The 11,974-nt window shown below is 49.2% G+C and overlaps 2 protein-coding genes across 13 annotated transcripts in view; one reads left to right on the top strand and one right to left on the bottom strand.

Annotated features, from left to right (window-relative positions):
• SYT11 (synaptotagmin 11) overlaps positions 1-11,805 on the bottom strand; it is a 45,395-nt gene extending 33,590 nt beyond the window's left edge. For 2 of the 7 annotated variants that reach the window (XM_077841475.1, XM_077841474.1), the window contains exon 1: positions 11,674-11,805. In XM_077841475.1, coding sequence (XP_077697601.1) covers positions 11,674-11,690 — 17 coding nt within the window. In that variant the 5' untranslated portion in view covers positions 11,691-11,805. Of the gene's footprint in view, positions 1-10,319; positions 11,545-11,673 lie in introns of those variants that run through there. The other 5 variants (XM_077841480.1, XM_077841479.1, XM_077841477.1 and 2 more) reach the window with 4 other exon arrangements.
• The window catches only part of LOC144279802 (GON-4-like protein), a 74,748-nt gene that overhangs the window by 5,507 nt on the left and 57,267 nt on the right, over positions 1-11,974 (top strand). Inside the window, exon 1 of one of the 6 annotated variants that reach the window (XM_077841462.1) lies at positions 11,726-11,859. The exons of the other annotated variants lie outside the window; for them this stretch is intronic. The gene's annotated coding sequence lies outside the window, so the exon portion shown is untranslated. Of the gene's footprint in view, positions 1-11,725; positions 11,860-11,974 lie in introns of those variants that run through there. 6 annotated transcript variants of the gene reach the window in all.

The raw sequence follows: 11,974 nt of genomic DNA on the forward strand, positions 1-11,974 counted from the left end.
AGGGTGTCATTTGATAGTTAGCTGAACTGCAACAGATTAACATTTAGTGAGCTGAGCGAAAACCCTGAATTCTCTAAGGATACCAATATCTGTAAGCTCTTCACGGTTTTGTCCTTATTGTTAGAAAATAAACTGTCTTTCTGGACTGCAACTGAAACACAACTTCCCAAAGGTAACTGACCCAAGTGATGATAAATTGGCCTCAGGTCCCATGATCTGTGACTAGAATAACTAGAGCATACAGTGCTCATAGATGACATTTACAATTCAGTAGACATGTCTTTGGTTGTTTTTATTTCTAATACTCCCTGTTCCCTCCATATGAACTGGATTCTGCTTCCAACATAGGATTTTTTACTAGTCTTCTCATCCTCTTTGAAGAGAGACAAATAAACGTTAACAGATTATCTGTATAAAATCACTACAGTTACCCTTTGTAGATATTACAAGTTACATGCCAAATGCAAAGAAGATGCCGACAAATGCTGTAACCCCTGTCCCTATTCGTTCTGATCTCAAAATACTGCATAATCCTCAAAAACAGCAGAAAAAGCCACCAGCAAATTTCAAATACACCCCCCCCCCCCAAATCTGGGCTGAGAACAGGAATTAGACTCAGCTGAAAACACTGTTTTTTTGTTTCTGAAAGTTTTACACCCTACAACCTCTGCCTTAACTATAAACACATTCTGGCCAAAAGAAATAAAAATTATACTGCCTGACAAAGAAAGTGCAATTTACAGGAGCCCCTTGCAAACCTCGAGCATAAGGTCCCATTCTGCCTCTAGAGGACCACACAAGGGAGAGCACAGACTGGTGTATTAGGTACATAGGAATTGCCAGATTGTCTCAGAACAGTGGTCCATCTAGTCCAGTTTATGCCTCTAACAGTGGACTGTATCAATAGCTTCAGAAGAAGGTCCAAGAAACCCTTCAGGGGGCAGCTATAGAAGAGCCTGCCTACAGGAAAGGCTGCTACTTAACCCTCATTAATTAGAGCAGTGGTTTTCAAACTTTTTTTCTGGCGACCCAGTTGAAGAAAATTGTTGATAACAGCGACCCAACGGAGCTGGGGATGAGGTGTGTGGGAGGGGCTCAGGGCTGGGGCCGAGAGTTGGGGTGCGGGAGTGAAGGCTTCAGGGTGGGGCCGGGGATGAGGGATTTGGGGAGTAGGAGGGGGTAAGGGCTCTGGGCTGGGGGTGCAGGCCCTGGGGTGGGGCCAGGGATGAGGGGTTTGGGGTGCAGGAGCAGGCTCCAGGTTTGGGGGGCTCAGGGCTGGGATTGCGGCATGGGAGGGTCAGGACTCTGGGCTAGGGGTGTAGGCTCTGGGGTGGGGCCAGGGATGAGGGGTTTGGCGTGCAGGAGGGAGCTCTGTGTTTGTGGGGCTCAGGGCTAGGGATTGGGGCGCAGGGTTGGGGCATGGGCTTACCTCAGACAGCTCCTGGGCAGCGGCGCAGTGGGGGTGCTAAGGCAGGCTTCCTGTCTGTCTTGGCACTGCGGACCACACTGCGCCCCAGAAGCAGCCACCAGCAGGTCTGGCTCCTAGGCGGAGGTACACAAGCAGCTCTGCAAGGCTCTCACCCGCAGGTACCGCCCTCTCCCCCAGCTTCTATTGATTGGTTCCCAACTAATGGCAGTGGGGAGCTGGTGCTCAGGCTGGGGGCAATGCGCGGAGCACCGTGGCCTCCCCGCCTAGGAGCCAGACCTGCTGCTGGCCACTTCTGGGGCACAGTGCAGTGTTGGACCAGGTAGGAACTAGCCTGCCTTAGCCGGGCAGCACCGCTGACGGGACTTTTAACGGCCCTGTCGGCAGTGCTGACCAGAGCCGCTGCGACCCAGTGCCTTACATTCTATGACCCAGTACTAGGTCGCGACCCGCAGTTTGAAAACCACTGCATTAGAGGTTAGCTTATGCCCTGAAACATGAGAGTTTATATCCTTTCAAAAACTTGAAGTTGTGACCCGGGATGTTTTTATTTTCCATACAAATATACAATCCCATTTTAAATTCTGATAATTTCTTGGGTGCATGTGGAGGTGAATAGAGGGAGGAGTACTTTCTCCTTTTCCCTACTGGTGACCTGCAGTGGTCTACAGAAAAAGGAATCATTCCTACATGCTTCCTAAGATGTGCAGAAATTTATTCCTGCCCCTCCAGCCCTCTGGTTTTGGGAGTGGAAGGAGAAGTTGGTGTACCAGTACGCATTGGAAATGGCACTAAAAGGGCCTGATCTGCATGGTATGTGTCTAAGGCAGGGGTGGGCAATAATTTTTGCAGGGCTTACCACTCCATGAATTTTGGTAAGTCATCACGGGCCTGCACATTTCTACTATATTAATGGAGGGGGTGCGAGGTCTGGGAGGGAGTTTGGGTGCAGGAAGGAGCGCCAGGCTGGTGCAGAGTGTTGGGGTGCAGGAGAGGGTAAGGGGTGTGGGCTCTGGGAGGGAGTTTGGTACAGGAGGGGGCTCCAGCCTGGGGATTGGGGTGCAGGGTCTGGAAGTTTGGGTGCAGGAGGGGGTTTTGACCTGGGGCAGGGGGTTGGGGTGCGGGAGGGGGTGCGAGGTGCCGGCTCTGGCTGCAGGGCCATCATTAGGCATATGCAGCAGCATAGTGCACTATGAAATTTGGGGCACCAAATTGCCCCAAATTTCATGGTGTCCTAGGCAGCTGTGTGCTGCATACGCGGCAGCACCAGACCTGCGACCAGCCCTATCCCTCGGCCGGCCCCGCACAGGCTGTGCCCACTGCAAGGCGCAGGGCCGTCCCTAGGGGTGTGTGGGGCCCTGGACAACTCCCTCTGCCCTGCCTCTTACCCTTCCCCCCTGCTCTACCCCCGGCCCGCCCCCATTCCACCTCTTCCCCCACCGACCCGCACTCACCGGCAGCAGCGGGAAGCGGAGCAACCTGGTCACAGCCCGCTCCCAGCCGCAGTGCTCCGCTTCCCGCCACCGGTGAGTACGGAGAAAGGATCGCCCCCCGCACTCACCAGCGGCGGGAAGCAGAGCGACGCAGCCCCAGCCCACTCCGCTTCCCATGTCGCTCAGGTTGGGGAAAGGACTTCCCCCGGCTCTCACCGCGCCTGGTACCCCAGGGGTTCACGAACCATAGTTTGGGAACAACTAGTCTAAGGTTTCAGAGTGGTAGCCATGTTAGTCTGTATCAAGAAAAAAAACGAGGAGTACTTGTGGCACCTTAGAGACTAACAAAAATATTTGGGCGTAAGCTTTCGTGGGCTAAAACCACTTAATCGGATGCATGCAGTGGAAAATACAGTAGGAAGATATATATACACAGAGAACATGAAAAAATGGGTGTTGCCATACCAACTGTAACAAGACCAATTAATTAAGGTGCGCTATTATCAGTAGGAGAAAAACTGCAGGAGATTTACAGTATCACACTCCTCTACTGTGCACTTTAGGAAGTGCAGGGGAAGGTAGCACAGGCACTGTGGACCTTAGAAGATCCACATCTCATTAATGCACCTGTCCTGTTGATCTTCTAGGAGCTGTGCCAGTAACTCTTGGAAAGTCTCTCACAATGCAGCAGCAAATACACTGCACTTGTGCACTCAAAACCACATGGCACCCTACTAACCACTGGTGCAGTTATAGTGGTGTAAGTTGCAACAGCACAGTTCTCTAGTGAGTAAGCACCAAATGAAAGTTATAATTTTAATGAATCACTCCTGCAAGAAACTAACTGGGTACCTCTGCATTCAGAAGCAGTAGAATTTCCTGCCAAAGCTTATTCCAAACCGTCTTTCCCATCTGCTGATGAGAAGTTGGTTCCAACTGCCCCCAACCAATTTCTTCACTTTTTTCTTACTCTTATTGTCCTTCGTGCTTTGCTCTTTCCTTCCCTCCCCAATCACTCTCACATTCCTCTCTTCAGTGTCTCTACTCCTTTCTTTCATCCTTCTGATCAGAGAATCCCCATCTAAGAGAGAACCACTTACTAAATAAGTAAATAAATCAAAAACAACAATCCCCAGCAAAACTGGGGGCGAGAAGATCATGAAATGAACATGACATTTTCAAACCATCTCATTGTTCATTCTCCTTGTAGCCTCCTCCTCCTCTCTCTCTTTCTTCCTGTTTAAACTTCAACATCTTTGGGGCAGGGAATTCCTCTTATGGGTTTGTATACAGCCTAACATAATGGCCCCCAGTCTTGGTTGGGGCCATTAGGAGCAACCATAATACAAAATAATAAAAAATAAGATTCTATTTATTCTCTCGGTGATAACACTGGCACACAAAAGGAGCCTGATGTGCCACTCTGCTACACTACTTTTATGCTGGTATGACACCACTGATTTCAATGGCGTTACATAGGCATACAAATGGTGTAAAAGTGGAGACTCAGGCCTCAGAGGTGCATGGTGCAAACGGCTTTTCCTCCTCAGAGTACTTACTTGAGGGCAGGCCACCTTAGCTTTTAAAACCAGATGAAAGTCATGGACATTGATTGACCCAGATCCCCAAAGGTAATTAGGCTCCTAACTTCCATTGATTTCAGTGGAAGTTGGGCACCCACATATCTTTATGAATCTGGGTCATTCAAACTAACTAGCACACGCCTACTCTGTTAAGCAGTCAATTATTCTTAATCAGGACTTTCTGTAATTCTCACAGTTTATACATTCCCAGGAGGCACTTACATATGTTGAATAATATCCTATGTTTCTTACACAATTTATTTTAGATTAGTTTATAAGTTCTCTGCAAGTAAGAAATAGAAGAGGTGGGAAGAGTGATTGTTTCAGGAAAAGGTGCAGAGCTGTATGAATAAAAGGACCAAACACTTTGAGACAGTCTGTACAAGTGTACAATTGTATGGTAGAAGGCCAAGGACATTATCTAAGGCTGAAAGGTTGTAATACTGTAACTAAATTACCCATTACAAAGCTAACTAGAATTAGTATTAGTGGAAGTGTTTAGGCAATATTTACACACACCACTTTAACCAAAAGTTGGATTTTAAATGTATTTAGTTAAACCAATGCAAACCCCTTTGTGTACATTATTAAGGGCATAGGTAGAGCCCTTACTGATATAGCCTAAATTGATCCACGCCATTTTTAAACTGCTTTAAGAGTGCCCATATAGGGTTTTGCATCAGTTAAACTAAATTGATTTAAAAACATCTTTAGTTAAATTGGTCCAAGTTTGTGTGTAGACAAGTCCTTTGAATAATGGCACAAACAATTATTTGGATGTCCCCGATGCAGAATGTTGTACTTTGATAATGCATAACACAAGAAAGACTGCTGGGAACCAAACCATTTAACAATGGTCTATCTGCAGAAGCAAGCTTTGATGGCTTTTTTATAAGAGTGCCATAAGGACTGTTAGAGAGACATGATGAGTGAGATAAATGTGACATTCTATACCTTGGGGGAGTGTCCTGTAACCCCCATATTCCTCATCTGTATATAACTGTGATATTACATTAAAGCATGCCTTGTAAGGTATCAGGGGAAAGGTTATGGTCTGCTGAAAGACACTGTTCTATCTAAATATGTGTATCATATGAAATTATAAGAATTGTGTTGTACAGTTTTCACTAAAATATGGTGTGGGTTTGGGAGGCACTCAGATACTAGCCCTACAGTGACAATGACAAGGGAGGTAACCAACACCTGGATGGGTGCTGTTGAACAGACATCACCAGCAACTGTCCAGCAAGGGAGCTACAATGCAATGACTCACGTGCATAGGGCCACACCAGGGTAACTGCTCAACCTTGCCTGGGGACTCAGCAATGCCCACCAGATATGCCTGGCCTTGTGTTCTCCAAGCACATGGACTAAGAGTATAAAACAGGACATGGGGACCCATGCTTCGCCTTTCGCCTGCCCCCACCTATGCTGCAAGCCACAAGGACACTGAGAAGATTTAAGACTCCTCTCCAAGAGGAGATTGGCCCAGGTTTCAAGCGTGAAATCTGTGTACTATGAACTGCAATATCCAATGGGGTGAGAAAACCGCTTAATGTAGATGTTGGCCAGTCTAATAGGGTTGAGAGTTTAGACTGCATGCTTATATTTTCTTTCTTTTGGTAACTAACTCTGACTTTTTGCTTATAACTTATAATCACTTAAAATCTATCTTTTGTAGCCAATAAATTTATTTTACTGTTTATCTTTACCAGTGAGTTTGTATGAAGTGTGTGGCAAAACTGCTCAGGTTTGCAAAGGTTGGTGTATATCCACTTTCCATTGATGAAGTGGTGAACCAATTAATAAATCTGCATTGCTCGTCTTGAGCAGTACAAGACGGTATATTCCTGAGGTGCAAGGCTGGAAGCTGGGGGGATTTGGCTAGTGCCTTTCCCGGTCTGATTCATGAGTGGCTCTGGGAGGATTCATGCAATATAGCTGGGTGTGGAGCTCCACATGCGGTTGTGCTGAGTAATAATAGCATCTGGAGGGGTTTGCTGCTTGTCACTAGCAAAGCATTGTGAGAGACAGCCCAGGCTGGAAGGTTTAGGGGGCACAGTGGTCCCATAGTCCCAGGCTGCACCCCAGGGAACCCATCACAATAATATCTTTTATTGGACCAACTTCTGTTGGTGAGAGAGACAAGCTTTTGAGCTTACACAGATCTTTTCTTCAGGTCTGGGAAACTTACAGAGCATCACAGCTAATATAAGGTGAAACAGATTGTTTAGCATCTGTTCCACCCTACACTCTTGAGTAAATTTCCCAGACCTAAAGAAAAACTCTGTGTAAGCTTAAGGGCTTGTCTCTGTCACCAAAAGAAGTTGGTCCAATAAAAGATATTACCTCACCCACTGTGTCTTCAATAACCTGGGACGCACACGGCTACAATGACACTGCATATAGTGATTATTAGACAGTTTGCAACTTTATACAGCAAGAATTAAACATTATCTTTAGTGAATAAGTTGTATGGGGCAGGGATTTTGTCTTCATCCTTGTTATAAAGCTCCCAGTACTCTGTTAGCACCATACTAGTACTAATTTAAAATAAGGGCCCCATAAAAGTGAAATTTCACTCTGTAAATATTTAAAATAATTAAAAGACAGAATATGTCACTTTTAATTTTCTTTGATTTTAATAATATTGGGTGGGGGGTCCTTAAAGAAGCTGCAATAGTGTACTAATTATCAGTGGTGAAACTGCTAGTATGCAGCACCTAGATTCCACAGTGATTTGCACAGGTTGTAAATATAAATAGATACATTGTGTGCTTACCATAAGAAATGGTGTGTGTGTGTCTGTCAGCGTTTTATATAACACCTGAGAATAAAAAGGAAATGCAGCAACCATTTTTTTAACCATGAGACCTCATTGAAGAGTGGCCTAAAAAGCAAGATTGAGATTTAGAGGAAAGAGAGGGGGAGCAGGTTGTATTCCTGAGAAACCCACATATTCACCTGCTGTTTTCCCCTCATCATTTGCTCTGTAGGCAAGTCCTGAGGTCTTAAAAGTAATTGCTAAAATTTCCTTTATTTAAAATGTCGCTCATTAAGAAAGTCAGGAGAACATTTTTGTTGGTGACCCAGGGGATCAACAGCTATCCTATTATGCAGCCACAGACTCCAGTATATGGTACATTGTGCACCAGGCAATAACACTGAGTAGGCATCAGAGTAGCAGCTGTGTTGGTCTGTATCCGCAAAAAGAAAAGGAGTACTTGTGGCACCTTAGAGACTAACAAATTTATTTGAGCATAAGCTTTTGTGAGCTAAAGCTCACTTCATCGGATGCATGCAGTAGAAAATACAGTGGGAAGATTTTAAATACACAGAGAACATGAAACAATGGGTGTTACCATACACACTGTAACGAGAGTGATCAGGTAAGGTAAGCTATTACCAGCGTGGGCAGGTGGGGGGGGACGATCTTTGGTAGTGATAATCAAGGTGGGCCATTTCCAGCAGTTGACAAGAACGTGTGAGGAAGAGTGTGTGGGGGGAGGCAAATAAACATGGGGAAATAGTTTTACTTTGTGTAATGACCCATCCACTCCCAGTCTTTATTCAAGCCTAAGTTAATTGTGTCCAGTTTTCAAATTAATTCCAATTCAGCAGTCTCTCATTGGAGTCTGTTTTTGAAGTTTTTTTGTTGAAGAATTGCCACTTTTAGGTCTGTAATCAAGTGACCAAAGAGATTGAAGTGTTCTCCGACTGGTTTTTGAATGTTAAATGTGTCCATTTATTCTTTTACGTAGAGACTGTCCAGTTTGGCCAATGTACATGGCAGAGGGGCATTGCTGGCACATGATGGCATAGATCACATTGGTAGATGTGCAGGTGAACGAGCCTCTGATAGTGTGGCTGATGTGATTAGGCCCTATGATGGTGTCCCCTGAATAGATATGTGGACACAGTTGGCAATGGGCTTTGTTGCAAGGATAGGTTCCTGGGTTAGTGTTTTTGTTGTGTGGTGTGTGGTTGCTGGTGAGTATTTGCTTCAGGTTGGGGGGCTGTCTGTAAGCAAGGACTGGCCTGTCTCCCAAGATCTGTGAGAGTGATGGGTCGTCCTTCAGGATAGGTTATAAATCCTTGATGATGCGTTGGAGAGGTTTTACTGGGAGTGGATGTATCATTACACAAAGTAAAACTACTTCTGCATGTTTATCCCCCCCCCCCCCCAACTGTTCTTGTCAACTGCTGGAAATGGCCCACCTTGATTATCACTACAAAAGGTTCCCCCTCCATCCCCCCCCCGCTGGTAATAGCTCACCTTACCTGATCACTCTCTTAGAGTGTGTATGGTAACACCCATTGTTTCATGTTCTCTCTGTATATAAAATCTCCCCACTGTGTTTTCTACTGCATGCATCCGATGAAGTGAACTTTAGCTCACGAAAGCTTATGCTCAAATAAATTTGTTAGTCTCTAAGGTGCCACAAGTACTCCTTTTCTTTTTACTGAGTAGGCACAATTTCAGCCTATTTTACACTTGAGCTGTAGCGCACGAAAGCTTATACTCAAATAAATTGGTTAGTCTCTAAGGTGCCACAAGTACTCCTTTTCTTTTTGCAAATACAGACTAACACGGCTGTTACTCTGAAACCTGTCACTAAATTAATTAAACAGCTTCTTAAAACACAATGTGTCCCTGCCCCCAAAGCAGGGCCCCTCATTCCCAGGGCTACAGCCTCAAAGCATCTCTCCAGACCCACACAATTAACAGACTGATCTGAGCAGAAGGTATTTCAGCCTGATAAGAAACAGAGGGGTTGGGGATACTGGCAACCTGGCTGTTCCAGAGTGAGGAAGGAGAGTATATGAGATGGGGAGCCGCTCTCTTCAGTTCTGGGGACACTGCTTAGATTCCCCCAGAACCGCCCTGCCCGCATCCAGGTACATAGTGCAGAAAAAATGTTCCATCTATCCAGCTTCGTCTAAGAGCTAGAACCTGCTTCTGGACCGGGAGCTGTGTTGCTGCGGCAGCCCCCTCGGAGCAGTCTCTCCCCCCAGGGAATCGTGAACAAAGGCTCCAGCCAGAGGCCGGGGCGCTGCCTGGCCCGGAATAGACATCACGTCATCCCGCTCGAAGCCATTAGGCAGCAGCGGCTCCATAGCTGCAGCTGCAGCTGCAGCTCAGGCTCCCCGCACCTGCTCCTCCACAACTCCTGGGGATGGAGATCAGGCCGAAGGGCAGCGCCAGCTTCAGTCCCAGCCTCCCTCGCTACCTATCTCAGTGCTGATGCTGTGCCCCGAAGCGGAGAGAGACCCTGACCCACTCCTCCCCACCACAGCCGTAGGGAGACAGCTCCCTTCACTGCATTCTACCCACCCAAAACGGGGAGCAAAGGGGCCCCTAACCACTGCAACCCGCCCCGACAGGGAGTAACAAGAACTCTGCCCACAGCACCCCGTCCGATGGGAGGGCAGCAGGGACTCGCCCCCGCCCCGTTTTCCTATTCCCACACGCGGAGTCTACATTCTCGGTATCTGGCAGAGCGTTTCGCAGCATCTTTGCCCCTCGCATCGGCCTGGGCGAGTCCCTGGCACCGACCCAGACTGCCGGAGGTGGACACTGATCGTGTTGCTCTAGAGGGGAGGTTAAGACCTAGGCATGCTGAGAGGGGTGCTATTGCTGGGTATGGCCCGGTATACGGAATGAGGAAAGTGGTGGACACGGCCCAATCGCGATTGGCAGGGGGGTGGCGCTGGGCACGGCCGCTGGGATGCACGGGCATGTCACTGGGCACGGCACAGTCTCGATGGGGCTGGGAGGGCACGGCACGACACGGTCTCGATGGGGGAGGGGAGGCGCTGGGCACGGCCTGGTCTCGACAGGAACTGGGTAGGACCCGGTGACCTAGCTCCACTCACCTAAACCGGGTCGGACACTGGCGATCTCAGCCATTGTGCAGATGAACGGATGCAGTCGGGGTGCGGGATCCTGTTCGCTGGGCTCCCGCGGTACCGGCCTCCGCCCTGAGGATGCTCCGAGCCTGGGATGCAGAAGCTGCCGACTGGCCCTGATGCAGCACAGACTCCGCCCACAAAGACCGATCTGGGGATTAGGCTCCACCCCTCTCCAATGTCACCCGAAGAGGAAACTCCGCCCAAACGCCGACGCCACCACCGGACAGTGGATTCGCTTACCCTACAGTACCCACATTGGCAGCAGGCGGGCGTATCCAGCAGTAGGGTTGCGAGGTGGAGGAGTGTATTCCACCGGCAAGCGGGGCAGGGAGACAGGTTATCCCACACTGGGTGTATAGCCGGCGCAGGGCTTGGGAGGTGGTCTACCCCACACTGGGGTGGCGCTGTTTATATACTGCAGTAGGGCTGGAGGGGGTAGGGAGTTGGTTTATCCCACATTAGGGTGGTGGTCTGTGCATCCAGGGCGCGCTTCTGCACTGGGCTGGGCTAGACTAAGGAAGCGGTGCATCCCTCCCTGTGTGTTATCTTGCACGGGGTGTTGTAAGGGTATATCTTTCTCGCGGAGCTGGAAGGGGACATGTCTCAAACCGGATCATTCCAGTTGCAGCAAACTGAGGGCAATGACCCTACTACGCAATGAATCCGATCTAACAGCCAAAGAGAGAGTGGGCGGGTGGAGGGTGTGTGTATGCGAAAGAGACCTCAAGAGATCGAGGACTTAAGACAAAGTGAAGAAGGGTTAGGTCAGCGCACTGGCCTGGGCTTTGGGAGAGGCCTGCTCCGCTCCAGGCTCCCGCTGTGTGAGTTCGGGCAAGACAGTCGCTCGGTGACGCAGAGGCTGTAAGGGCCAATTCACCGTCGCCTGCAAGCCGCACCCGAGCAGGCTCCCAAAAGCCTCTTGGGTGTAACGCACACGGCCTGCCCGAGGCAGATGTTCCAGCCTCTGATTCCCGGCTCTCTGGATTCCGGCCTGTTCTGTTCATACACGACGCACGCGTGGGGCAGAGGGACTAAGTCTCCGCAGGAGACGTTCCCATAGCGGCGGAGAGACGGAAAACAACAAACATGGCGGCTCCTCAGCTCTGCCCCCTACGAAGGGGGCGGGGCCCCACCGTCTCTTCACCAAACTAACATGGCGGGGGTCTCAGCTACGTACCCAAGAACCAGGGCAGCGACCCCAGCTCGCTCTGTAGCACTTGTGGCGGCTCCCCTTTTCTCCCCCTCCCCCATAAAGTTGGCGGTCATACTTTCGCCCCCGCCCCCATGCCCGGCACAATCATGGCAGCGCCCTACTTACCTTCCGCCCGGAACCATGGCGGCTCGTTTTCCTTTGCTCCCAAACAAACATGGCGGTGCCGGCGCGCGCTGCTCTCCACACGGGAGCCTGGACGTAATTTCCGTTTCCCGTTGGAGGAAGCGGCGGCAAGCGGGACGGGGAGATGGAGCTGAAGAGTCTGGTCGGCGTGGGGCTTACGGCTTCCCGGTTCGTGGCCTTGTGGGACGCTCAGATTCCTGCTATTGTAAACCGGGCGCACCGCCAGGCGGGCTCCTGGGTCTGACCGCTGAGGCCGGGCCGTCCGGGAGGGGTTGTCGTGGGT

Source organism: Eretmochelys imbricata, chromosome 24 (assembly GCF_965152235.1).
Source record: "Eretmochelys imbricata isolate rEreImb1 chromosome 24, rEreImb1.hap1, whole genome shotgun sequence".
Lineage (NCBI taxonomy): Eukaryota > Metazoa > Chordata > Testudines > Cheloniidae > Eretmochelys > Eretmochelys imbricata.